This window comes from Cydia strobilella, chromosome Z (genome assembly GCF_947568885.1).
Source record: "Cydia strobilella chromosome Z, ilCydStro3.1, whole genome shotgun sequence".
Taxonomy (NCBI): domain Eukaryota; kingdom Metazoa; phylum Arthropoda; class Insecta; order Lepidoptera; family Tortricidae; genus Cydia; species Cydia strobilella.
This window is the reverse complement of record NC_086068.1, coordinates 13,848,515-13,875,956: the sequence shown is the minus strand read 5'-3', so window position 1 is coordinate 13,875,956 and position 27,442 is coordinate 13,848,515. Positions and strand designations below refer to the sequence as shown.

The 27,442-nt window shown below is 38.6% G+C and overlaps 2 protein-coding genes across 4 annotated transcripts in view; one reads left to right on the top strand and one right to left on the bottom strand.

The window, feature by feature from the left end:
* Positions 1-18,685, top strand: part of LOC134754182 (amyloid beta A4 precursor protein-binding family B member 1-interacting protein) — a 129,874-nt gene extending 111,189 nt beyond the window's left edge. For 2 of the 3 annotated variants that reach the window (XM_063690314.1, XM_063690312.1), the window contains 13 exons: positions 5,113-5,302; positions 6,740-6,870; positions 7,216-7,305; positions 7,984-8,218; positions 8,661-8,810; positions 8,928-9,119; positions 9,319-9,566; positions 11,693-11,785; positions 12,175-12,293; positions 12,584-12,675; positions 13,289-13,471; positions 13,565-14,961; positions 15,250-18,685. In XM_063690314.1, coding sequence (XP_063546384.1) covers positions 5,113-5,302; positions 6,740-6,870; positions 7,216-7,305; positions 7,984-8,218; positions 8,661-8,810; positions 8,928-9,119; positions 9,319-9,566; positions 11,693-11,785; positions 12,175-12,293; positions 12,584-12,675; positions 13,289-13,471; positions 13,565-14,763 — 2,922 coding nt within the window. In that variant the 3' untranslated portion in view covers positions 14,764-14,961; positions 15,250-18,685. Of the gene's footprint in view, positions 1-5,112; positions 5,303-6,739; positions 6,871-7,215; positions 7,306-7,983; positions 8,219-8,660; positions 8,811-8,927; positions 9,120-9,318; positions 9,567-11,692; positions 11,786-12,174; positions 12,294-12,583; positions 12,676-13,288; positions 13,472-13,564; positions 14,989-15,249 lie in introns of those variants that run through there. The other variant, XM_063690313.1, reaches the window with a different exon arrangement.
* Positions 1-25,271, bottom strand: part of LOC134754214 (neprilysin-2) — a 278,975-nt gene extending 253,704 nt beyond the window's left edge. Inside the window, exon 1 of the mRNA XM_063690383.1 lies at positions 25,267-25,271. The gene's annotated coding sequence lies outside the window, so the exon portion shown is untranslated. The remainder of the gene's footprint in view (positions 1-25,266) is intronic.
* Between the last annotated feature and the right edge of the window lie 2,171 nt (positions 25,272-27,442).

Genomic DNA, 27,442 nt, shown 5'->3' with positions numbered 1-27,442 from the left:
GTAGTTTCGGAGATAAAGGGGGGGAATGGTCATATTTTGCCAATTTTCTGGAATAACTTCTAAACTGTTCATCCCAAAATTATAAAAAAAATATTTTTGAAATTGTCAGAATGAGCTCTTTCATTTGATATGTAACACGATATATTTTGAAAAACTTATTTTTTAATTTTCTCATTTATCCCCCAAAAGTGGCCCCTATGTTTATAATTCATTTGTTTACGTTTCATGTCCGTCTTTGGGTCACAAACTTACATATGTATACCAAATTTCAACTTAATTGGTCTAGTAGTTTCGGAGAAAATAGGCTGTTGACAGACGGACAGTTAGACGCACGAGTGATCCTATAAGGGTTCCGTTTTTTTCCTTTTGAGGTACAGAACCCTAAAAACAAAAAGTAAGTTATTTTATTGCTTTCAATTTGGCATACAAAGATAGTATCTAATAAGAGCAGGTGTAAGTACCAAGTTCCGTAGGTTAAATCCATCGCTTGCATTGCAGCTTCTGTTCTGACTCTACATATATCCATTTTCTTTGCAATAATTGTCACAATAGGAGAATTTCGGGTAATACCTACGCTACGCCACGCCACGCTCTGTAGCTTCCGTAATACATAGTTTGCTCCATATATTGTTTAAAATTAACACGTGAGTAATGATGTCATAATTTGGATCTATCTTGTAACTGAAGAATTTCAGGCATAGGTATTATCTTATCTCTTGTTTAAGCAGGTACCTGCATAAATGCGCTCTAGTTCCTTCCACGTGTCTTTAGCGGAATCAAATCGCATGATTTTTTGCAGAATATCATCGGTCTTTTTCATAGCTAGTCTTTTCATCGCTAGCTGCCGTGAGCGCCAATTATGGTATTTCCTTTTTAATTTCGAGAATATCTAAACCTCCCGGCATTGCCTTGAGCACTATTAAAATTTTAAGCCTCCAGGTGTAATATTGGGAGGCTAATTTCCCTATTCTCGTGTTTAATGCTTGCTTGGACTGCTTGATCCATTTTACTCGGTTACACTTTAAGATTAATATTTAGAGAAAAAATAAGCTTATATATCTGTTTACGACATTTATTTTTGTCTGACAGTAAACAACAGTTGCTAGGTAACAACATTATTAAGTAAAGAAAGGTCTTGACAAACTAGGTATATGCAACCTTCTCAATGTTGTATTCATGCCTTAAAATTGTATCAATTTTATAGTGACATCTGGTTACGTAGTTTCCATAATCGGAAGTCTCGTTTACACAATTTTTCTTTCTTTCTTCAAATTGCCGCCATCATCCTTCAGTTTCACTGCCGTTAACTATATTCTTAGTGTGTGTGTGTCCCCCCCTGTACGGAACCCTAAAAATATCTGGATGACAGATGCAATGAAAAGTCACGTGATCCCCATGGTCATCCCACAGAATTAATATGGCTATAAACAATGATATTATAAGTTTAGATACTTACGTTATAGGCGTCCAAAATTGAAGCGCTTACCTTGTACAAATACAAATGGTACCTATGCGAAAATTAATCAACAAAAACCGAACCCACCAAAAACATGTTCATGTAAAATGTTGCCAAGACGAAACCATGAGGCTCGCACTGTTAAAAAGTTATTAGATCTCTTGTAGAGACAAGATCCAAGCTTCTGACTACAAGCCCTAAACTTCGCAAACTCTACACCTTAGCCAAAATATGTGGCTTGGCCGTATCGCTACCGCGTAAGGTGAAAATTTTATTATTTAACCGCGTACCTATTTAGGTTGGGAGTGATTAACTAAAAACCCTGAAATTATTTTCTTCAGTCTTTTATACAATCTGATTTTTACTGATTCCTCATACAAACTTCAACCCCCCTTTTTCACCCCCTTTGATTTTGGGGTTGAAAACTATTCTATAACCTTCTACATAACAAACATAACTATCTACATAGGTACCAAATTTCAAAGAAATTGGTTCAGCGGTTATTGATTCCCCGTACAAAATTCCACCCCCTTAGGGGCAAAAGATTTCAAGTTTTTGAATTTTTTTGTTGTTGAAGTGACGCATGGACTTATAAGACACACGTCAAACTGCCAACATAGCGATAAACGTCATAGTCAAAGAAGTTTTACTTCAATCGCGCGTAAAGATTACACGCACATACTTTTTTTGTGTACTAAGACATTCATACCAAATTTCAGCTTCCTAGGACTTCAGGAAGGACCCTAAAGGTTTTGATGATCATCAGTAAGTAAGTGAGTAGGTGTCAGTGACGAAATCGTTTTTTTTTAGATGTGAATAAAATGTAAAGTATAAATGAAATAAATATGAAAGTACTTTTTATGCTCCTATCTATCTCTAGTATCACCTATCTATAGTTATTTATTTATTTATTATCTATAGTTATTTAATATCATTGTCTATAAGCAAAAGCCCTGAAATGGTCCAGAACAGGATGTCCCAGGGAAGATAAACTTTAATGCAGTTAAAATAATGTACCTAACTATACAAACACAATTTATGGTAATATAACTATAGGTACTTTTGAAAAATAAAAATATAAGTACTATGTATAACGTTCATATTATGGTTATCTGCGAAGCTAGTTTTGCTGCTGACTGGGCTGCAGGTCCACACAGCCCACACAGCACTGGCGAAGTCTCGAGAGAAAGCTGATCAAAAGTAGGTATTCAATGCATAGCTAAATACAAATCCACCTAAGTGACTTCTTACTACAACACCTTACAATTACAAAAACAATTACGACAGGTACAATAGGACATAGGTAGACTTAACTAGAGTCGGACCAAACTACGCAAGTGGTTTTTTTTTTTAATTAAGTATCATAAAGCAACCTATAAAAGCACTTGTAGACGCAATACCTACTTAGATATATATATTTAATACATTACTTGATATTACCTCGGTACGTGTACAAAGGTACACACGAGCAGGGGTTCCCAAAGTGTGGTACGCGTACCCGCAAGGATTCACAAGAGATTCGTGGCCACTCTTACCAGATTCTTACCCAATGTGCTTGCGACGTTGCGACACTTGCGACACAGCACCGCAAACCATGGCGCACCTGCTGGCAGGCCTGTACGCCTCCTCGGAATCTGACCTGAGGGACGCGACGGTCAGGGCTGTTAGCACCGCTGCTTTCTGGGCATCCGCAGATTAACGGAACTTCGATATATATATATATATATATATTACACGGGTATTTCAACTAATTTAAACAAAACCTTTACAAGTTATACATATAAACCTTCGTCTTGAATCGCTCTATCTATTAAAAAAACCGCATCAAAATCCGTTGCGGAGTTTTAAAGATCTAAGCATACATAGGGACAGATATACAGACAGCGGAAAGCGACTTTGTTTTATACTATGTATGATATATATGTAAAAGGATTCGCAATAAGCGACAAATATCCATAACCAGTCTTTTTAGGGTTCCGTACACAAAGGGTTTTTACCGGGACCCTATTACTAAGACTTCTCTGTCCGTTTGTCTGTCTGTCACCAGGCTGTATCTCATCAACCGTGATAGCTAGACAGTTGAAATTTTCAGATGATGTATTTCTGTCGCCGCTATAATAACAAATACTAAAAAATACGGAACCCTCGGTGGGCGAGTCCGACTCGCACTTGTCCGGTTTTTTTAAATACATCACCACTCTGTTTCCTCATGGTTTCCTCCAAGTGGTTCGCAGTTAACTAGGAAATTGGTTAGGGGTACGCTAGGTAAAATTTTGTGAAACCCTGCACGAGGATTCATTATGTATGAGCGGCGATTGATGCACATCTAGGCTCCTATAGGAGCTCGAAATAGGTCGAGCTAAACGACCCGTTTTTAGGCCAGAGAACATTGTCCTATACCTAGTGTTATGGAAAATATTTACCTCACTTCCTCTAATACCTATCTCCGTGTTCTTGCACTGCATTTATGTAGGGCTCATTAAGTACATACCTATGTTATTTTAATTTCGACAACTTTTTTTCCTTCATAAGATAGTTAAGAAATTCGAATTCGACTACAGACTTATTTAGTTGTAATAAAAGGAGTCGTATATGTATATTGGGGACTCGGGTTCCGTTTAGTTGACAACATGCAAACATCACTAATTCAATATAAGATTTATTTAACTGGCCATTCGTAACGTATAGGAACGTAGAACTTTGTGCTGTTTAAATGATTACAAGTATATAGCTTCACGAATAATTGATTCTAAAGTTAAACGTTAAAGGGCTCCTAGTTAGTATTCAAACCGTGTGGGCACATTTATATTATAGCTCACAATTAGTTTCCTGGGGCTCATTAGAGGTGCTCTTTTTAATGCTTAATCGGCTCGGTGGGGCTAGTACCTGTTATCATATCAACAAGTGTCTAATAGACACCATTCATCGTCGCTGAGAGATAACCGAGTCTCTGTTGAGGTGCATAGATATTGACTGAGATGTTCAATGAATAGGATAGGATAGATTATACCAACTTAAATACAGTTATAACTTGTGTTTCAAACATTTTCGATATGATGCAAGTCTGACCAATACAAACCGATGTTTATATACAGTGAAACTTGGTTAAGTGGGACCTGGATAAGTGAGAAACCTCCATAGCTGGGACTCATGGTGCGGTCCCGACACTTTAGCACTGAATTGCCTCTGTTAGTGAGACAAAACAGATAACTGGGATTAGTAGTTTCGATTTTATAGTCTCATTTGCCTCTTTTACTGAGACTATATTTGAAATAATAGTTTCTTATTTTTTTTTTAACTAAACTATCAAATTATGTGACAAAATCTATCCTTTGTAGAACCATTGTTAGGACAAAGGATTATTTTATACTCATTCATAATGTTTACAAAATACCTTATTAACCACCTCTATAACTGAAATAACCTCTATTCTCGCCTCTATAATTAATGGAACCCTCTGTAAATGAGACAGAATTTAATTTATACCTGACTACCTGAGACCTTGGGTAAGTGGAATACCTCTTTAACCCCCCACCTCCCACTTATCTAGGTTTCACTGTAATTCTAAAATTATTTAAACTTTTCACCCCATAGATAATTTAACTAGTACAAAATGACATCTATATGTGAATTTAACATAAAAATCTCTGTTTCAGGGTCTAAATGCGTGTAATGAGGGCGAGAGCGCGCTGAGGCCGCTCGAGATCGTGGCGCCGCGCATCGATACCTACCGGTTCTCGATGGCCAACCTCGAGGAGAGTCACGACGCCGACCTCGACGCCATTCTGGGCGAGCTCTGCGCCCTCGACTCCGAGTACGACGAGGAGATATCTAGGGTGTCTTCAGGTATCATCAACTGACACTATATGTACCTATGGAACGGCGTAACATTATGGCTTCACCCAAGAAAATTAAACAAATCTGCGGCAATAATTCGTGTAGTTTTGAAAATTGGTATAGTTATACCTTGTGGTGTCCAGATGAACATACTAAAAGTCCTCGGGGGTGGGGGTTGTGGTGAGGGTGTAGGAGGGGGTTGCAGGTACCTTTTTTCAGATTTTTGCTCGTATCTCGAATATCTGTACAAATAGCATTATAATTACTTCAAACTAAAGTTTCCACATAATATTTTCTACAAATTAGGTTATATTTATTTTTACTCTACGATCAATATTTTAGGAGCTATAGGGTGTTTAAGTTAACAAAGAGAAAAAATAGACGATATAAGAAAACGTCGTTTTTTCGTAGTTGTTCATATCTGAAATTTTTAGTATAGAATAAGCAAGTTGAGTCACCTGCTGACCAAAAATAAAAATAAACCGGCCAAGAGCATGTCGGGCCATGCTCAGTGTATGGTTTCGTACTTCCGTAGTTCGGCAGCCGTTTTTGAGTTTTAGCAAAAAAGTATATTTTGACGGATTTTGGTTCTTAAATGTTACGGATGTTTAGTTAAGTTGGTAGTTACCAAACATAAGTTTTAGTATTTATTTATTTCTAAGTTTTAGTTAATTAAGAGCTTTGTAAGTGAGTACTCATGCACTCGCTATACTTACTGATTATTTATATTTAGTTCTGCTGTAGTTAAGTTTCTCTGAAGTGAAATGTATAATTCCTTTGAGAAAATAAAGTTCTATATACCTAACTACGAAAAAAACGACGTTTTCTTAAATCGTCTATTTTTTATCTCGTTGTTAATTTAAACATCCTGTAGCTCGTAAAGTGTTGACTGTAGAGTAAAAATGAGTATGGCCTAATTTGTAGAAAATTTTATGTAGAATCTTTTGTCCTAAGTAATTATAATGTTATTCGTACAGATATTCGAGATATGAGCAAAAATCTGAAAAAAGGTACCTTCAAACCCCTCCTACACCCTCAGCACAACCCCCACCCCCGAGGACTTTTAGTGTGTTCATCTGTACACCATAAGGTATAACTATACCAATTTTCGAAACTACACGAATTATTTCCGCAGATCGCCCATTTTCGGCTTAATTTGACGTAGCTATAACGACTGCATAGAGTTGCTTGGGTCTGGTACAATCTTCAACTAATTCCATATCAGTTAACTGAACTGGGTGCGTAGCCAACGTGCAATCGTTAAGGCTCCGTAGCGAACGAAACGCAACTGTCACTGTCGCACTAGTATGGAAAAGTGATAGAGAGAGAGATGACTACGATACGCTACGGAGCGTTAACGATTGGCACGTTGGCTACGCGTCCTGGACTCTTGCAACGTGTGTCGCAGCGTTTAAGCAAATGAATATTTGCCATTTGTGTGTGCAGGTTACTCGTCGAGCAGTAAAGAGCGCGACGGGCCGGGCTGCGCGCGTCGGCAGGAGTGCAAGGACAGCTCCGACGGCGCCTCCGTGCCGAGGACCGACTCGCCCGACAATGACTCCGCCTTTAGTGATACTGTAACTAACTTTTGAAACATAAATCCTATTCTTTTAACATTAATCAACTGACTAGTTTATTCTGTTACATTACCTACAGTAAATCACTATTCCATTTCATATACTTATGATGATGATGAAACATGATGATATTCAACATGCGTTTAAAAGCGTTTTTTCCATACTCGTAATCATTGCAAGTATCAGGGTCTAAAAAATTCAAGGATCTATCCTTTTAAGGGAATAAGACTGAAGCTGTCAACTGAACCAATGTCCAAATCAGAAACTATTTATGTATCTGTAATAAGAAGATTTTGGCCAATAATGTTGTCTTGTCTGCCTTGACTACAATTTTATCTTTTATAGGTTTCAATGCTGTCGAGCGAATCCTCGGCGTCAAGTAGTACTAGTGCAAAATGTAAAGCGATCAAACTCAATCTACATCAGGATCAAAAGGTGAATACGTCCACATCGCTTGATTACTACATATTTACGATGTTAACAGTTATTGCTGGAGTGTATATATTTTTTCACCTCAGCAGCTCGAACAAGCCTACTTTCGTCACTCCCTGGAGTGAGGAAAGTGCGACTTTCCTCACTCCAGGGAGTGAAACAATGTAGCTTTTTAATTTAGTGAAGGCCATGAACTTCATACTTTTATTACATTTTTTTTATGGTACGGTACGGTCCGGTCTCGTCTCGTATCGTACATATTATAATACTTTTTTTTTTCTGTTTATTCTGTGTAATTCGAAATACATTTTAACCTTTAATATGTTCTCACTACTGAGGTGAAAAATTATGTGTGCAACACGAGAGCAAAGTTATTTTACATCTCGTGTTTTTGAGTCCCTCGCTACGCTCAAGATTCTACCTTAGAATAACTCGCTTCGCTCGTGATTCAATTATAGAATCTTTCGCTTTCTCGGGACTCAAAATAAACACGAAAGAAAAACCAACTTTCCTCTCTTGTTGCACAAATAACTATTTCACCTCAGCAGCTCGAACAAGCCCACTTTCGTCACTCCCTCGAGTGAGGAAAAACCAACTTTCCTCTCTTGTTGCACAAATAACTAATATATTGCTTGACCACCGACAAAAAAAACAGTTGTTTAACAGATATTACTATTTCAGAATGCGAGTTTCCAACAGAAGGCTGACAAGATAAAGCTAGCGTTAGAGCGCATGCGCGAGGCTAACATTAAGAAGTTGTTCATCAAGGCGTTCTCGACGGACGGCTCGTCCAAGAGTCTGCTGGTGGACGAGAAGATGAGCTGCGGCTACGTGACGCGCCTGCTGGCCGACAAGAACCACGTGTCGATGGAGCCCAAGTGGGCCGTGGTCGAGCAGCTGCCCGATCTACATATGGGTCAGTCGCAATGCCTTACATCTCATGTAGTCTACCCAACTATTTCTGTCACTATGTGCTATAAGCTGTACACTGAAGGGTCAATCTTCGGGACCTACAATTTTAATTTATTAAGTTGTTTGCTAATATGACAGCAATGGTCAAACCAAATTGCCAGTAAATAAGAACAAACAAAAACTTTACTCATCCTTTTCTTTTGGGTGCTAGTACTAGTGTAAGAAAAATATAGTATGATTCTCGTCTAATGTTTGAAATGAGACAGTCCTTTGACAAACTATATTTATTAAATAGCTAAATGATACATTATCTTAGAATATGAGCATTCATGCAACTCGTAGATGAATCTATTATACATATAAGTAGTTAGGAATATTTATTTCACTTCATTGCGAAATATTTATAAAATGCATTTTATGTTATGTAAACATTTACTTTTTCGCAGAACGTGTGTATGAAGACCACGAAATGTTAGTGGATAATTTAATGTTATGGACAAGAGAGTCGAAAAATAAAATATTATTCGCCGAAAGACCAGACAAAATATCATTGTTTCAAACTCCGGAGAAGTTCCTTTTATCGGAGGATGATAGAGGTAAGTTCGTTAATTATTAATAATTGAACTCATATGTACATTAGACATATTGGACAGCCACTTTTTGTGTTTAAAAAGCAATGGTTGCATGATTTTATTGAATATTGTTTGTCGTAGGGTGGTCAAGCGAGCACGATGAGCATTCAAGGCACGTGATATTAGAAGAATTCTTCGGGCAAAGCGGCGGGGCGAGCAGCGCGGCGCCGTCCGTGTCGGGGCACCCCGTGCCACCCATGGAGGGCCCGCTCTACCTCAAGAGCGACGCCAAGAAGGGCTGGAAGAAGTACCACTTCGTCCTCAGGCCTTCCGGTAAACTGTCCTTCTATCTGTTGTCCCCTCACTGATATCCGATCAAATAAAATAAGGAAACATTAAGGGGGCAACTATTTGTGTGGCCACACTTATTAGTTTAATGCTCTGCGATTTTTATGCCACTGCGAATACATATTGCTTACGCTAATGCCATATTTTCTGTTTGCCATTACATTATGTTTTGTCCCTCAAATAGGTCTCTACTATTCGCCGAAGGATAAAGTGAAGACGCTGAAAGAACTAGTCTGTTTAGCGACTTTCGACACGAACGAAGTTTACTTAGGATTGAATTGGAAAAAGAAATACAAATCACCGACCGACTACTGTTTTGCTATCAAGCACCCGAGGCTACAACAACCAAAGAGTGTTAAGTTTATAAAGTTCCTGTGCGCGGACGACCAGCGAACGCTGGAGCGATGGGTTACCGCCATGAGGATAGCCAAGGTGAGCTTACAACATTATGAATAATCATCTATGAATTTACTATCATGCTGCCTTGCCTTGGCTGCTCTGAAAGGTGTTTAAGGAGTTCAATATAGATCGAACTCTGTACCTCAAAAAATTCTTCGTTACTGGACTCTGGCAGTCATTATCCATGCAGGTTCAAGTTCTGAATTTTTACTCAAGTTTTCGATGATCGCTTCATTACAAACTACATAATTGTTTGATTGAAATAAGGACATGAAATGAAATAATATTTTAGCATCTCTAACTGTAGAATCCAGGCATTTGGTTTGGTTTTACTCATTTTGAACTGAGTTGAATACCTATTTAGTCAGTAGGTACATAGTCTAAAAGTCTTCTATACATCGATTTTCTCTCATGTCATCTCCGATTTGGGTATATTTGGTATCAGTGCATTCAGTATGATACCCTGAATACAAATATATGAGATGACAAGCGCGATATTGGTGGGGGTTGTTACTGTGACGTCATAAAGTCGGCAGTACGAAGTTTTTTTTTTGTTTTATATATACCATGTGGGTTACCAATTGGAAGGGCTTTGTTGTTGAAATTTTTGAACGTTTTGAATGTTTAAAAGATTAAAAAAAAACTTTATTAAAATACATAATTTGTTAGACCAAGTAGTGAAAATGTCATAGTATGTTATATATTTTGTGATCTACTCACAAAGGCCTTTCATTTGGTACCCCACATATGGTATGTTTAAAAGATTAAAAATAGTTATTTGTTATACAAGGGTGCAAAGTTGTATTTTACCCGCGAGTGTGGAATTGAAACACGAGCACGCGAAAGGATTCTATAGTTGAACCACGAGCGAAGCGAGTGGGTCTAAAATAGAATCCTGAGCGTAGCAAGTGTTTCAACACACGAGAAGTAAAATACATTTGCACCCGTGTGTAACACAAAACTTTTCCTCTCACTATAGCGAGGAAAGTGCAACATCCACAGGCGTTAGATCATCTTCATCACTGGAATCACTTATTTTGTACGATATTATAACAGAAAACACTGGAAATTCTGATTTTTGCGTGAGTCGGTGAGAATTGTTTTTAAGTAAAAAATTTGTTGACAAATGACAATGTTGACATTTCTGTTCTGACCTGACGTATGAAATGTCAACGATGCGTTTTGAAATTGCATCGACTCAACTTGTGCGTTCAGAATTATATTTAACATCATTATAAAAAATCTAACGTTTCTTATGGAATTTTAAGGTTTATGACTTAAAATTATTAAATAAAGCTAAATTTGGTATTTTTTATTAGATTCTCAAACCATTTATTTAATGATAATTAATATCGAACGAACCATTTTTATGAGCGTTTTACGTTTTGTTATCTGTCAAGCTACTTAAACACGCTCCATTCAAGGTCAAATTACTTTCCCCACTAGTGGATAAAATGCGTTTTTCCTCGCTTGTTTTAAAGGATAAAAGACGGCTTTCCGAGCTAGTGAGGGGAAAAAAACTTTGTACTGCCGACTTTACAACGTCACAGACGTCACAGTCTTACCCCCACCATTTTCGAGCTTGTAATCTCATATACTCGTGTTCAGGACATCATACTCAATGCATTAATACCATATTTACCCATATCCGATCCGAGATGACATGAACGGAAAGTAACCTAAAACCTGATTTGCCAACCTACTAATTCGGTATATTTGATTCTCGTAGTCGCGTCAGTCGTTGTTGCGTTGACATGAATACGGTGACTGTTGTTTATACTATTCTTAACAATCCAGAATATATATGTAAAAAATAGTATTTGCAGAGACGATGTAATCAATTGCTGTTAATTGTGCAGAGTTGCAAAAGAAACATTATTATATTATCAAAAAGAGTTGAATAATCTTTCTTAACTACTGGGCGTACAACACACGTTAAATACAGGGTGACCTTAGCCATTGGACAAACCCTGAAATCCCACGTAGGGTTACTTCTCAGGAATGCTCTAACGTTAATATTTTTTAATTAGAACAAAAGATAATAAAATAAACTTTCAAACAAAAATAATTGTAATTCCAATTATTGTTCTAACAAGATGTGGTCATTTTGAAGTGCCGTATACGTAAATAGGTGACATATTGTCGTGTTTCATCCGCAGCATGGGAGGCAGCTGCTGGAGAACCACCGGTCGCTGGTGGAGGAGCTCACACAGGAGGACCTGGACCACCTCGCGCACGCGCGCTCCTGCTCGGTGAGATGGCTTCTTTCATTTTCTGACAAATAAGGCAACTTCTATAATAAAACCATGTCCCGTATGGTATGAATGGCAATGCAAATGTTATTCAATTGAAAGTTTGTATTCTAACTAATGTTTAAGTATCTTGCAACAGCCTGTATAAGATTACCGTATACGTGAACGTGGCGGGACTAGTAGTCTTTGTACTCGTACGACCTGTCTGTCATTATAATCGCTGTATACTTATTTTGTTGCACCTCAACCTAAAAGGCTGAATGGTAAACGTCGCGCGTCGTGCCTCAACTCACATACGTAGGTAGTAACTGTTAGAATATCACCTCGCAACTACCGTCCGATTTCGGTGGTGGTTCTGCGACGACATGCTGACAATGATGTTTGTGCAGATAACGTCGATCCCTACGAAGACCGGCGGCGCGGCGCCGCCGGGGGCGAGCAGCCCGGCGCAGGCCTCCAGTATCTCCAGCAGCGCCAGCATCGCCAACTCCGATATCAGCAGCGGCAGGTACGTGTTGCTAATTACTTTGCGCCCTATAGTCACCATGATTTCTTCGGTTCTTTGCTTTCTTTTTCTTTTTTTGGATGTCTTAAGGTAGGTACTATAAAGTAGTATTCACATACATCCATAATTTATTTCCAAAATGTAGCACTGTGTAGCTTCGAAATAGTGGATGAGGATGAGTAGGTTGGTTAACGCTGAGCTTAGTGAGTGAAACTACCTATAGTATTTACAAAACTTACTCTTGTCGCGTTTATATAAGTAGATGCATGCAGTGATAGTGTTGTTGTGTGCAGGCACTCGCGCGCCTCGTCGTCGAGCTCGAGCGGCTGCCTGTCCGACGGCGGCACGGCCTCCGAGAGCGCCTTCGACTGCGAGTTCCCCATGGGTCAGTCGCTTAACATACCATACCAGCCCTAGGCTAGGCTACTGGGTGTAGTGTGCAGCACCTCAAAACAGCTCATTTTATTTTTAAGAGAGCCCTAAACGTACACTGGCTTGAATTTTTTTGATGATTTACGATTTTTTTTTCGGGTTTTACGTGTGGCTGCTACGTGTACCTGCTGCTAAGAACAAAATACACCCCAGGGTTTCCTTCTATTGCGAAGTAACACCAAAAAAATACCATGAAAAAACTGGCCAAGTGCGAGTCAGACTCGCGCACGAAGGGTTCCGTACCATTACGCAAAAAACGGCAAAAAAAACACGTTTGTTGTATGGGAGCCCCTCTTAAATATTTATTTTATTCTGTTTTTAGTATTTGTTGTTATAGCGGCAACAGAAATAAATCATCTGTGAAAACTTCAACTGTCTATCACGGTTCATGAGATACAGCCTGGTGACAGACGGACAGACAAACAGCGGAGTGTTAGTAATAGGGTCCCGTTTTTACCGTTTGGGTACGGAACTCTAAAAATCAGTCCTGCAACGATTTTTCGCTAAAACATGCTAAATAAATAACGTTATGTTAACGAATGTTTCACTTATATACTTGGTTGCAGGAACGATAAAGCGTAAACCGTCGATGAAGCCGAACATCCCGCTGACGTGGATGACGCGGCAGTTGAAGGAGATGGCGGAGACGGAGGCGGCCGAGGCGGAGGAGGCCGGCGACGGAGGCACGCTAACGCGCACGCCGCGCGCCCCGTGTGATGACTCCACGCTTAAGCGCAGGCACCACATCAGTACGTGCTCTAAATGACGCTCACTCGGCCAATTCAGTTCATGTTGTTGTAACTTAATTAAAAGGTCCGCTAATACAAGCTTTATTTTTACAGATTCGTCAGAAAGTGCAATTTATGGCAGAACGACACTGGTAAGCAGCCCGGCTCGCGACGAGCCGACGTCCCCGGGATACGCCATCTACGAGAGCATCCCGCGCGATACCGCGCCAGCGGCCGCCGACACCGCCTCCTCGCTGTACGGGTACGCCGGCCTGTACGAGCCGGGGCGCGCGCCGCCCGCCGACGACCTGCCTCCGCCGCCCGCCCTGGAGCCCGACGCCATGTTCAGCTCCACACTGAGCCTGGACTCGTTGCCGCCGCCCCCGCCGCCCCCCGATCCCGTCGAGGACCTCTCGGGCTCTCAGCTCAGCCTGCCTCCTCCGCCGCCCGAACACACTATAGACACTCAACCGGGCCGCGTGCACGACATCGTCAATCAGCTGACTTCGCATCAGATCGAACAGACCGCCCGAGCCAACTCTCGAAACTCCGACCTGAGCCGCTCGTTCCCGCGGCAGCCCTCCCTGGACAGCGTCAGCTCCAGCGCGTCGCGGACCTCCTCCCTTCATTCCGATAAGAGCATCTACGGTCAACAGAACGTGGCTTACGGAGCATGTTTAGCGGAACTTCAAAACAAGACGTTAAGCAACGGCAGTCCCTCCATTCAAAAGAAAATAATGACGGAGCCAACGAAGGAACGCACGGGGTCGATTAAGAAAGTGAATTTCGCTGACGATTTGCCGACGTGCACCGACTCTGCGAAAAAGAACAAGAAAATCACATTTAACTTGAAGGAGGCACCGCCGTCGTCGCCGCGCAAGCCGCCCCCGCCGAAACGCAACGAAAGCACACGACTATCGTCTCCCAAGAAATTGGTTGATTCCAACAGCAACCCACCCAAAGAATTTCTTAAAGATCTGCAACGTGTGATGAGAAAGAAGTGGCAGGTCGCACAAAAGTGTAAGTTGGAGCCTGCGACGACACCTCACGAAGTGCTGGGCTTCCGAGAATATCCACTGTCGGAGGACTACAAAGAGACGAGCGTGTCGATGTGGGTGCAGGAGCATTACGGCAGCGCAGTGGAGGACCCGTTCTACGAGAACGTGTACGGGCGAGGCGAGACGAGCTCGGCGCCGCGCCGCGACGAGCCCAAGCCCATCAAGAAGAGGCCGCCGCCCGCGCCGCCGCGCCGCAGCGACTCCACGCACCTGACCTCGCACCCGCTGCCGTCCGCCGTGCACCCCTCCGCTTGAAACCCGCTGTGGCGCGCGTGCTGCTGGCTGTGGACGGGCCGGCCGCCCGGCGCCGACGACGTAGATAACGATTTCAGAACTCGACGGTTCTGCGACAGTTTGAACAGTTCCACTAGTACGGTTGACGGTCGTGCGTGATATCGTTTTGTATAGTGTATAACGCACGGGCAGAGATTGTTGTACGTTGAGGTGAATGGTGTAAAACACTGATTTAAACTTTCACGATTTTTACTCATTATTATTCACAACGACGGGACTTAATCCCGTAAATTAAGTTTTTAATTTACCTCCGACGTTTCGAGGACGTCGTTGTCCCCGTGGTCTCGGAGAAGACTGGCTAAAGTTGACATCAACATCTTCTAGGCGTGCGAGTTTTTCGCACTACCCGCACCTGTCTTGTTTATTAATTTGAACGTTTTGCGCACTAGGGATGTCGGAGTTAAAACTTAATATTGCGCGATTAAGTCCCGTCGTTGTGAATAGAAGTGAATGGTGTAGTTTTTCCATTTTTATTGATTAGTTATAATTATTACATTTACACAACTGATTACTAAATGTGCTATGGGTATTTAGGAGTAATTTAATAAGTCACCAACAAGTGGACATAATTATGCCTACTAGTAACAAATTGTATTATGATAATTTTCAAGTTGGTAAGGTACCGATATTACTAGTGCCAAGCTGTGCGAGCACAATTTGTATCCAATAAATCGTTTTCAAAATACGTTAAGCGCGTTAAATTTAAACAACTAATGTAAGAAAAGACAAATGTGGTCTAAACTTATAAGTGTGCTAGTTGAAGCTTAATTATAATATATGTGACGTTTTCTACCAAAAGGTACCACATTGTCGCTTGTCGATAAGGTTGATTTTGAATTGAAGCTATATGGAAATAGCGCCTTATTGACAACCGACAATAAGTGCCCTTTTGGTTGAGAATGGCACATATATTCTACCTGCTAAAAGTGATGTAATTAGGTAATTTTTCAGACTGTAGTTCTGACAAGAAAAGTAAAGACCAATTTCGATATTAAAATGTTATTATTTCGAAAAATATAATAAATCATTTATCGTAATTTGAATGGCGGTGCTATTTTGAAAAGGTATACTAATGTATTGTAGGTAATTTGCAAGTCTACTTGTAATGAAACTGCTTAAAAAACGAGCTACCTAATATAGTTCTAGGCTAAACATAATTTATAGGTAAGTTCTTTAAAAAAATATACCTATCTTAATTTATTTATTATAAAATTTAATAACATGACAGTTTAACTTATTTATCTAAGTTAGTTGATTACAAGTAGACAGACAAAATAGTTCTGGGCATGAGTTGGAGTTTGTGTCAATTTAATTTTTTTTGTTCCTAGTGAAACAAAATATAATCGTTTAAAAATCTTAGTAGATTCTAGTGATGTCAGGAAATAATGTACCTGACAAGACCTTCTTCAAACTTGCGGCTTAAGGAGGGATTTATGGAAAATTGTTCATATTCTATTTGAATCAAATGCGTCATTTTACAAACGCAAACCGACATTAAGCCGTGGCGGGGGGCGTGGAAGGTAAACCGGGCTCCTGTTATTATGTATAATCAACAGACAGGTGCACTCGCTAGTGTACTTGACTCAATTTGCTGCCACAATTTAGGTACATGTATTTGGAATGTATGTTTTAATTTGCTATAATATTTTATGCTAGATATCCTGCAGTGTTTAAAATTTGATGTTGCCTAAACGTAGGATTATACAGGCCAGCTACTCCTTGAACCGGAGTCGAGGATATTTAACAGAGTAACCTATTTTTTTCGCAATATGTTGCAGTTACTCCTTTTAAATGTCCTACTTTATCCAAAGCAGAATGCAGCTAAATAGTTTGTATTGTAGTAGCACTAATTAAGGATATCTACCATTCCACCTTGCATTTATACTACATACAAAAAATATGAGTTTTATCACTCCCTAAAATAATAATGCCTACTTTAAGACTTCATGTCATTGGGTATATTATTTTCGTTTTATTTGCGAAATGACCTAAGTATTTGAGGCCTATAATAGTTTCAGAACATATTGTCTAACTAACTATTGTAAATTATAAACATACAGAATCGGACATTTTAGAGAAATAATTTAATTTGAAGATATATTATGTATGACCATGACATTAGACCGCAAATAAATTATAGCTATATACTTAACAATTCCTAATTTAGTGCCATAATTATGAAAACATATTTTATTGTTTTTTGGTAAGGTTATTCATATTTATTTCATGGATAAAAGTCTAATCGTTAATTTATTTATTTAGCTGGAAAAAAACATAGTACCTACTTGTGCGTACGGAAGCATACAGCTGCAATTTAGGTATACTCCCTTATTTATACTATGATGTTTGCGCAAACACAAAATATATGCAATGAAAAGGACAAAATTAAAAAATAAACATAACTCCAATATCATAAAGATCTCACTGTAGTCAGAATACGTTACTTATTTTTATGTTCGGGCTGTGATTTCTTTTTTGTGTCTGGCTTAGTTTCTGATAATGAGTTGTATAAGTACCTACCCAATAAAAAAAAGGTTGGATCTGAAGTGAATGCTACTTGCGCAAATTTTAAGAGATTCCATTCTAGGGAAGAAAAGAGATGGACAGGCTCAGGCTCGGCAGGCACAGTACACGTCAAATACACGGTAGGACATAATATTTAATCCAAATGATATGTAGAAGAACACGTTACACTGTATCTAGTTTAGTCGGGTTCATTTTAGTTCGTTAACGAAATAAAAAGCGAGGTATTTAGCTAAACTCCCTACATTTACCATTTAGGTGAAATTTGGTGGTACTAGAGATAACTTTTTCAGCATTATTACTTTTTCATTACTCCTGGGTGAAACTAATATACACTTAATACACCTATGACATTGTAAGATTGTACCTACCTACTTATACCTAGTATTGCCGATAACGAATAAACCGTTTGAGGCATAATTATTATTATTTATTATACTCGTACATGTAGCGTCATTTAGTAATCACCGCACGTATAAATAGGCAACGAGAATCCATCCAGATTCAAATTCGGGTTACTAAGACTGAAGCATAATTGATCCGATTTTGACAATAAACTTGCGTCCAATGTTGGCATAGTGGTACCTATTAAGTTAAACGTCTTAAGTGTTTAACCGGCTAATTCCAATAGTTGACGTTCCTGGAATTAAGATTGAAAATCGCAACTATTGGGCCAGTGTCAAGCACAGGCACAGGCATTTACTCTAAATCTTTGAATGGCGCGTATGTCAACTCCAGTGATATGAGTCCGCAGTCCATTATTGTGTAAACAAGGCCTTGACTTAGGTCCGGGTGCACTAACCACAACCGCGCGAACGCGATAGACTGATTACCTATCATAGCTCGACAGAGAACTATCAACTTCACTTTACAAGAAATAAAGAGACGTCATTATTGTGATTAGGTACTGATGGTTTAGTGCAACCTACCCTTAATGTGCGTTATTATTATATCAATAACTTGTTAATTAAAGAGGAATCATTTTTATAATTGTTTAGGGTACCTATACAATGCTTAATTATTACAATTGATCTTTAAACATAGGGCAACCAAAACTAATTTGTACTGTATAGGGTACGGAGCTATGTAGCTAACTTTTGTAACTTAACAGTTGAAATTGTACCTATAGGTATGTGTGTGTATATAAAAATTAAAACTGGAATTTTAGATACGGGTTCTACTATTTCCAACTGACGTTATAAATTTATGTATTTGATACGATTTAGTTCTCAAACTATTATATGTGTAACGCATTTATTAGTATTCATGGATATCTATCTAAGTTTAAATTGTACAGAACAAATTAATTATAATATAAGTTCTTTGTATATTTTTTCAAATATAACGAAATTTCAAATTGGGTATGTTTTTCATTGACACAAGAGACTGTTATCAGTTTATAGTACTGGAACTGGACCCAGAGGGATTTTGAATTTAAAAAAATCTCACCTTAATAGCCATGGCCTTGTACCTACATTTCGTCTCAAAAGAATAAAACCTATACATAAATCTTAAACTTCCTATCCTTTTTTAAGCTTTTTAGAAACCATCTGTATGGTCACGGCGGGTGGTACCTACTGTGTGCGGCAATGTCTATTAGGTCGTTCAAGATGCTTCCTGAAAAAAAAAGATGACATGACCGACAGCAGGTGTTTTCAAACTATTCAGGAACCCGTTGAAATGTAGTATAGACACATAATTTCATCCAAATCGGTTTCAGCGAATCAAATTTGACGATATACCGATTAGTACAGTCGGATTAAGTCTAACCTCGAAATCCTTCCATGGTTATGAAATTTGGTATGTATGTTAATTAAAGGTCTCTTTTTCATGTCCACACTATTTCACATTTGGGGACCTTGAGGAATCGCAGCCATCTTGGAAAATGTGTACCATCCTGGAGAAATTTGCGTTTTACTCTAAATCTACGTTCTCTATGAAAATATGGTGTAAGGCAACATTAAAGCTTATTAAATTCTACACAAAAAAGTCCTAGATATCTTTGCGGAAAAAATACATCTTGTTATAGAAAATAATAGCTGAATCCAGATTTAGCGCTTATACCCTTTCAGGGGATATTCTCTTAATAGGAAACTTGTAGGAGAATATGAATTCCACTTTTGTCTATACATTTTACACGTTATACCCCAATATCAACATTTTACTCGACTGCGACTTAAACAGAAAGTAGGGTTATGGGTTTAAATACTGATAATCAGTACACCCTGTAGCTCGGGATACTGGACGGATTTTTTAAAATGACATATAGGTAGATTCCTCTTGCCCTTCACAACCTGTTTACACTTGTTTTATTAAAGAAAAATCAATACAAGCGCCTTGAGAGGATGCCGAATATTAAATCATATTTTTACTTCTAGCGCCTAAACTATTGAGTGGATTTCAATATAATTTTTAAGAAAAAAAACCGACTTCAATGGGGGATGCCGCTGAAAGTTCACTTATTGTTGATGGTGCACTCCTAGATTCCAGACAATGAAATGAAAAAGACAGCATCTTTTGCCTAATAATGTAGAAAAGGAGGTAAAACCACCCACTTTTCTAGTAGCATTTCGTTTCTGTAGGGGTCGCAGTTCTAACCTAACCTAACCTACTTTTCTGATAGCATTTCGTTTCTGTAAGGGTCACAGCTCTAACCTAACCTACTTTTCTGATAGCAGTTCTGTTCTGTGAGAATCGCAGTTCAAAACCCAACCACCCACCTAACCCACTTTTCTAGTAGCATTTCCGGGTCCGGATCAGAGTCCGGGTCCGTGTCCGGCTGTCCGGGTCCAAGATTGGGTCAGAGTTCGGTCCGGGTCCGGGTCCGAGTTGGGGTCCATGTTCAGACCCGGGTCCGGGTCCAAGTTTAGGTCTGGGTCCATAAGGAAGAGAACAAATCGCCAAACGTGAACTATGTGTCATTGGAGAGTTCCATTCTGATCATTATCAGCAGTTTCCATTTCATCAAATGTCACTTTTTTAAATGGAAGTGCTGGATTTGTTTATAAAATTACAAAAATCACTATATGTATGCCTTTCACATTTGAGGAGCTCCCTGGATTCCTCATGGATCCCATCATCAGAACTCGAGCTTGACAAAAATGTTTCTTGAAAACCTAACTTGCTTAACAAACATAACGAAGAGGACAAATCGCCAAACGTGAACTATGCGTCATTGAAGAGTTCCGTTCTGATCATCATCAGCAGTTCCACTTCATCAAATGTCACTTTTTAAAATGGAAGTGGTGGATTTGTTTATAAAAATACAAAAATCACTATATGTATGCCTTTCACATTTGAGGAGTACCCTATATTCCTCATGGATCCCATCATCAGAACTCGAGCTTGACAAAAATGTTTCTTGAAAACCTAACTTGCTTAACAAACATAACGAAGAGGACAAATCGCCAAACGTGAACTATGCATCATTGAAGAGTTCCGTTCTGATCATCATCAGCAGTTCCACTTCATCAAATGTCACTTTTTTAAATGTAAGTGCTTGATTTGTTGATGAAAATACTAAATTCACTATATGTATGACTTTAACATTTGAGAAGTTCCCTCGATTCCTCATGGATCCCATCATCAGAACTGCTTTTTGACGAAAACGAGACCAATCTGTATGTATAGTAGTGGACCCGGTAATGGGCGTGGAACCGGTAATGGGTCATAAAACTACAAATCTTGTAAAATAAGTATCTTAAACTAGTTTATAAACACTGGTAATATTTGACCATAAACAAGAGTCATAGAGCTGCTTAAGTTTGACTTTTTATGAAATTCGGTTATTATTTAAGAAATTGGCGCCAACCCAAAAGTTGTCGTGTCACTGAAAAAAATAACCAGTAAGTATTCTTAACAACTTTGCTAAGAGAAGTGAGTTCATATATTTAATTTAATTAATTATTACTTGGTGTAAACTAGAATGTGTTTTGTTAATTGCATTCACCATGAGATAAGGTATACAACACACTATTTTCTGACTCCAGAGATGTAAAAAAATAGTAGTATTTTGCCCAATCCCATTATAGGAGCTGTAAAACTACATGCCTCCTATGATGGGACAATTTACATAATGATGCTTCCCATGCCGTCATTTCACGTTTAAACAATAAAATGTAGTATTGAAATTTGTCAGGAGGTATGCTCGGACTTCAGATAAAATTAATATCGTTTTTACAAACTTTTATTAACTTGCCCTCTTAGTTATAGACCGCGAGCCAGACGCAAATTTCGTCAGTCATCGCCTCCCGGGCGAAAACTCGTATAGTAGGAGTGCTAGTTTCGAAAATGATGACCATTTTGGAATCCAAGATGGCGGACATGCACTATGTCATAAATGTTGTCATGGATGTCGTTTTATAGGTTTAAGGGAGAGCTAGTTTCGAAAATGATGACCATTTTGGAATCCAAGATGGCGGACATGCACTATGTCATAAAAGTCGTCATGGATGTCATTTTATGGGTTTTAGGGAGTGCTAGTTTCGAAAATGATGACCATTTTGGAATCCAAGATGGCGGACATGCACTATGTCATAAAATTCGTCATGGATGTCGTTTTATAGGTTTGGGGGTGCAGATTTCGAAAATGATGACCATTTTGGAATCCAAGATGGCGGACATGCACTATGTCATAAAAGTCGTCATGGATGTCATTTTATGGGTTTTAGGGAGTGCTAGTTTCGAAAATGATGACCATTTTGGAATCCAAGATGGCGGACATGCAGTATGTCATAAAATTCGTCATGGATGTCGTTTTATAGGTTTAAGGGAGTGCAGATTTCGAAAATGATGACCATTTTGAAATCCAAGATGGCGGACATGCACTACGTCATAAAATTCGTCATGGATGTCGTTTTATAGGTTTAAGGGAGTGCAGATTTCGAAAATGATGACCATTTTGGAATCCAAGATGGCGGACATGCACTATGTCATATTATGGGTTTTAGGGAGTGCTAGTTTCGAAAATGATGACCATTTTGGAATCCAAGATGGCGGACATGCACTATGTCATAAAGGTTTTAGGGAGTGCAACAAGCGGCTAGTACTGTAAAGGGGATGCGCCTATTGGGGAAGATGTGGTAGATATTTAAACATAGAGGATTGATCTTTCATTCATTTTTTTCTCACAGGTTAGCTAATTGACAAATCATCTATACAGAATGACTGCCTCTTCAGGAATGGCGATCACGCACCCGCGTTCCATTTGATAGGGCGATACGATTCTAAATTCAAAACGTGGCTGTCGCCAGTTACTGAAAAAAAAGGCTGTAAAGGTTACAAAACCTTCACAGTACCTATCAAAAGAAGCTATGTGTATGTAAAAAACGGATTAAGCAATATCAGACCAATTTGTCGCGGGGCCCTCTATGACATTTGGTCGAGCACGATGCCGTTAAGAAGTTGCTATACAAAATAAGTGGTAATTTTTTCCATCTTGGATTTTTTCCAAAAAAATTTTATAGCAATCCATGGGACCCCGAGTTTCCGTGACCAACATTTAGCGCGCTAGGACAAACTTGAAAATCGGGCGCCGTTTAGAATCAGCCATTTTGAAATAAAAATGGCGGCTTCAGAAACTGCCAGGGTCCCTCTATGACATTTGGTCGAGCAAGCCCCACCTAATTTTGACCGTATGGCTGGGCCGTCGTAAATTTGCCATCTTGGATTTCAAAATGGTCATTGTAATGTTCTGTATTTACCACAGTAAATCATACGATGTAATGTATTTCCAACGGCTCGTCAACCCAAACATCACGTGATACGACTGCTCTGCTCGCGGTCTATCATCGACTAACACCTAACTGTCAGTGACGTCACTATGACGTAAGCGCTCGAGACGCCAATACACTAGTCATCATTTTCGAAATCGACACTCCCCAAAACCCATAAAACGACATCCATGACGACTTTTATGACATAGTGCATGTCCACCATCTTGGATTCCAAAATGGTCATCATTTTCGAAATCTGCACTCCCTTAAACCTATAAAACGACATCCATGACGACTTTTATGACATAGTGCATGTCCGCCATCTTGGATTCCAAAATGGTCATCATTTTTGAAATCTGAACTCCCTTAAACCTATAAAACGACATCCATGACGACTTTTATGACATAGTGCATGTCCGCCATCTTGGATTCCAAAATGGTCATCATTTTTGAAATCTGCACTCCCTTAAACCTATAAAACGACATCCATGACGACTTTTATGACATAGTGCATGTCCGCCATCTTGGATTCCAAAATGGTCATCATTTTCGAAATCTGCACTCCCTTAAACCTATAAAACGACATCCATGACGACTTTTATGACATAGTGCATGTCCGCTATCTTGGATTCCAAAATGGTCATCATTTTCGAAACTAGCACTTCCTAAAACCCATAAAACGACATCCATGACGACTTTTATGACATAGTGCATGTTCGCAATCTTGGATTCCAAAATGGTCATAATTTTTGAAATCTGCACTCCCTTAAACCTATAAAACGACATCCATGACGACTTTTATGACATAGTGCATGTCCGCCATCTTGGATTCCAAGATGGGTCATCATTTGCGAAATCCTGTCCCTAAAACCTATAAAACAACCATGATCATAATTATTCCTAAAATTAATCAAGACAAAATTATTCGATGTACATACAAGTGGATACGAGTTTTCGCCCGGGAGGCGATTGGGCATGGAAATCTGTTCCTGACTCCCGGTCTATTAGTGTGGGTCAAATTTTGGAAGCTGAATTTGCCAAATCTTATTTCCTATTCCAATATTTTATACTCATAGGGATGCCCATTATAGGGGCCCCATTACTGGATCTACGCCCATTACCGGGGTACCATTACTGGAGCTTTGCCGACCATGACTGGAGAAAAAACACATAGTTTTAATTTTTTAATTATGTGGAAACTAATTGCTGAATTTTTGATACAACACGCCTGAAACATAAAAGACGGATGGGACATTCAACTTCTAACACACAAGGCGGTAACATTTTACATGTATCAGGGAAATATCACAAATACTCCAAATTTCCTCTTACAAGTCCCATGACTGGTGCCGTTACTATATATACTTCCATTAAAAAAAAGAATTTTCAAAATCGGTCCAGAAATGACGGAGTTATGGAGTAACAAACATAAAAAAAAAAACATACAACCGAATTGAGAACCTCCCTTTGAAATCTTGAAGTCGGTTAAAAATAGACATCAGTAGATCCATAATTGGTACACGAGTGCTATGCAATACAAATTTACTAAAATAAATGCAGGAAGAATATTTAGGACTTAAAAATGTGACTGCAAAAACAGATTTTAGGTCTTAAATGGGGTTTAAACAATAGTGACAGTAATGAAATTTGACACCTACAATTTCAGGAATCTCTGTTTGCGTGTCATAAAATTGGAGCTTCGGGGACCACGGGGATCAAACGCCATCTTGAAAAGCATGTCTTTTTTGGTTTTTCTCGGAATATCTGTGTTTAATGTGAATGGCGAAACAAAAGCTTATTAAGAGATTATGTAAGCAACATCCGTGGAACCCGTATTTTGGAATTGTACAGATTACAGACATTTTAATTATTGCAGGCTTATGATTTATTACCTAATGCTTATATTTGTATATTTTTACATATATTTCAAATTTATTAATATACACAATATAATTTGGGTATTAATTTAATACCTGCTTACGGCTTTGTACTTCTTTGTTTGCCTTATAAAGGTGCTAACAAATTAGCTACCGATATCTTTACAGTTGATAGTACTCGGCTCCTGAAGTATATGTAAGTATGAAACATTATAGGTTTTATGATGTTATTTTGAGAAAATTGAAAAACAAATTTGCTTTGTAAAAAAACTCTGTTAATGAGATAATTAAATGAGACCTCATTGAACAGATTCTAATACCTCTTTTAAATATAAAACTTAACTGGCCACTTCACGTTGATACTCAGAATAATGACTAAAGCAAAGAAGCCGGGCAAAAATAAAAGCTTGGTAAAAGATATCGTATTCACAACACGTTATTACTTTTTGTCTCTGAGTGAGTGAGACAACAATCCGCAAGTTCTTTCGTTTTTTTCAGTTTTGTCATAAGATGAACTGAGGGAAATGTCAAATGGTCTTATGTGGTTCTATAATATAATCCAGCCAAATAAAATATATGTTCGTTATTTCACAGGTAGGTGTCAACTGTAACAACTTGACATAGTCGTATTATTTTAGTTGAAATATTTCGGGATGTTTCAGCGGTCATCTTGGTTTATTTTAATTATATTGTTGCTATTCCTGACAGATTGTTGGAAAACGTGCTGAGTTTTTATTTGTAATGGTTTGAAGTTCCCTTTGTGATAATGTCTTGTGTGATCGAGGGCTGTAAATCGCATACAGGAAGAAAAGAAAATACGCACGAACCGATAACCTTTAATCGGTGAGTTTTGTTCAATTTTGAACAAATTAATTTATAGGACCTGACCCTAAACATAGAAATCGATATGTTGTTTATGTAATTATTACTTGCATTCAAGTCTATATAGATTTTTGCATATATTTTCGAACTTTTCTGCTAAGTATGATAGGTTATATTTTTGGCATAGTGATGTATCGACCTCATCAATAACCTATCGACATTTACAGCTTTCTTATAGTTTGGCCCAGGACTGTCTCATTTTAATTGATGAGTACAGTCAAGGGCATAAATATATATACATTCCCAAAGTCTCAAAAATATGTGTACGCTTAGACAATAAAATCGTGTTCACATATTTTTAAGCCATTTGTCTGGATTGATATTTTTGCCTTCGACTGTACCTATAGTTTTCTTTGTTCTTACTTACTGTCAGATTGTGTTTGCCAGACTATAGTTTAATACTAAAAACCGGTCAAGTGCGGGTCGGACGCGCGCACCAAGGGGACCGTACTTTTTAGTATTTGTTGTTATAGCGGCAACAGAAATACATCATCTCATCATCACGGTTCATGAAATACAGCCTGGTGACAGAAAGACGGACAGCGAAGTATTAGTAATAGGGTCCCGTTTTTACCCTTTGGGTACGGAACCCTAATAAAAAAGACATTAATGATCATTGATGAATGTTCCTTTTATTAATATTGTTGGTCACAAAACTCAACTTTTTATTTCAGATTTCCAAAGGACGAGGAATAGGGGATATTACTGCAATGTTCTGCCACCAGAGTGCAGCACTAGCTTTTTTAGTGCACAGGTTTTTGACAAGTTTTCAGGGGACCTACCGGAAAACTCGAATCCGAAATTTCGTTATCTAGCTGCCTCTTTATCGCTCGAATACGCAAGAGTGACAGAGATGTTAGATAACGAAAGTTCGATTTTCTTGTTTCACGATAGACCCTCAGATTGTGATAGTGGCGCCACCTACGCCGAGTTTCGCGTAATATTCCCTATTATTAAATAAAAAAAAATATTACACGAACGTTTTTTTTTTTCATTTCCTATTTGGTACAGTCAGCTGCAGAGAAAAGGTACCCCACGTCCATACTAATTTACAGAACTTTGTATGCAGGGGGGGTGCCTTTTCTCTGCAGCTGACTGTACATGACTAGAAACTATACTTAGTCTTTTAGCATTAGAAAAAACGGTAAACCATTTCCACGTGTCTTTTTATTGACAAGTTTTTTTATAAATATAGCAATATTTTACTTATGAAAGCAAAAGTATGTAAATTATCGTATATTATATTTGTTGTGACTTATTTTCAAAGTGTTTTTCGATAAAACGACACGTTAAGATCGCTCGCCTTCTTTCTAATGATAAAAAAACGAGAGGTATAGTTAGACGGTTCTGAGTGGTAGACTGCAAATGAGATAAAAGCTATATCCTCATATCAGGCGGCTCTTTGATTCCAAGGATTGCATAATTTTTATACTTTTTAATGATTTTTAGAATATGAAAATTATAAAAAGTATAAAAGTTATGCAATCCTTGTATTCCACGCATTTCATTTCATTTCAACGAGCCGCCTGCTACAGATTTCTTAAAATTGCCGCGTTTTTTCAGGTTCAACTTTCATTAGCCAGACTATTATCAATTTGCCAATTTCGTGATTATTCTTTTACACGGCACATAAACTTATGCATA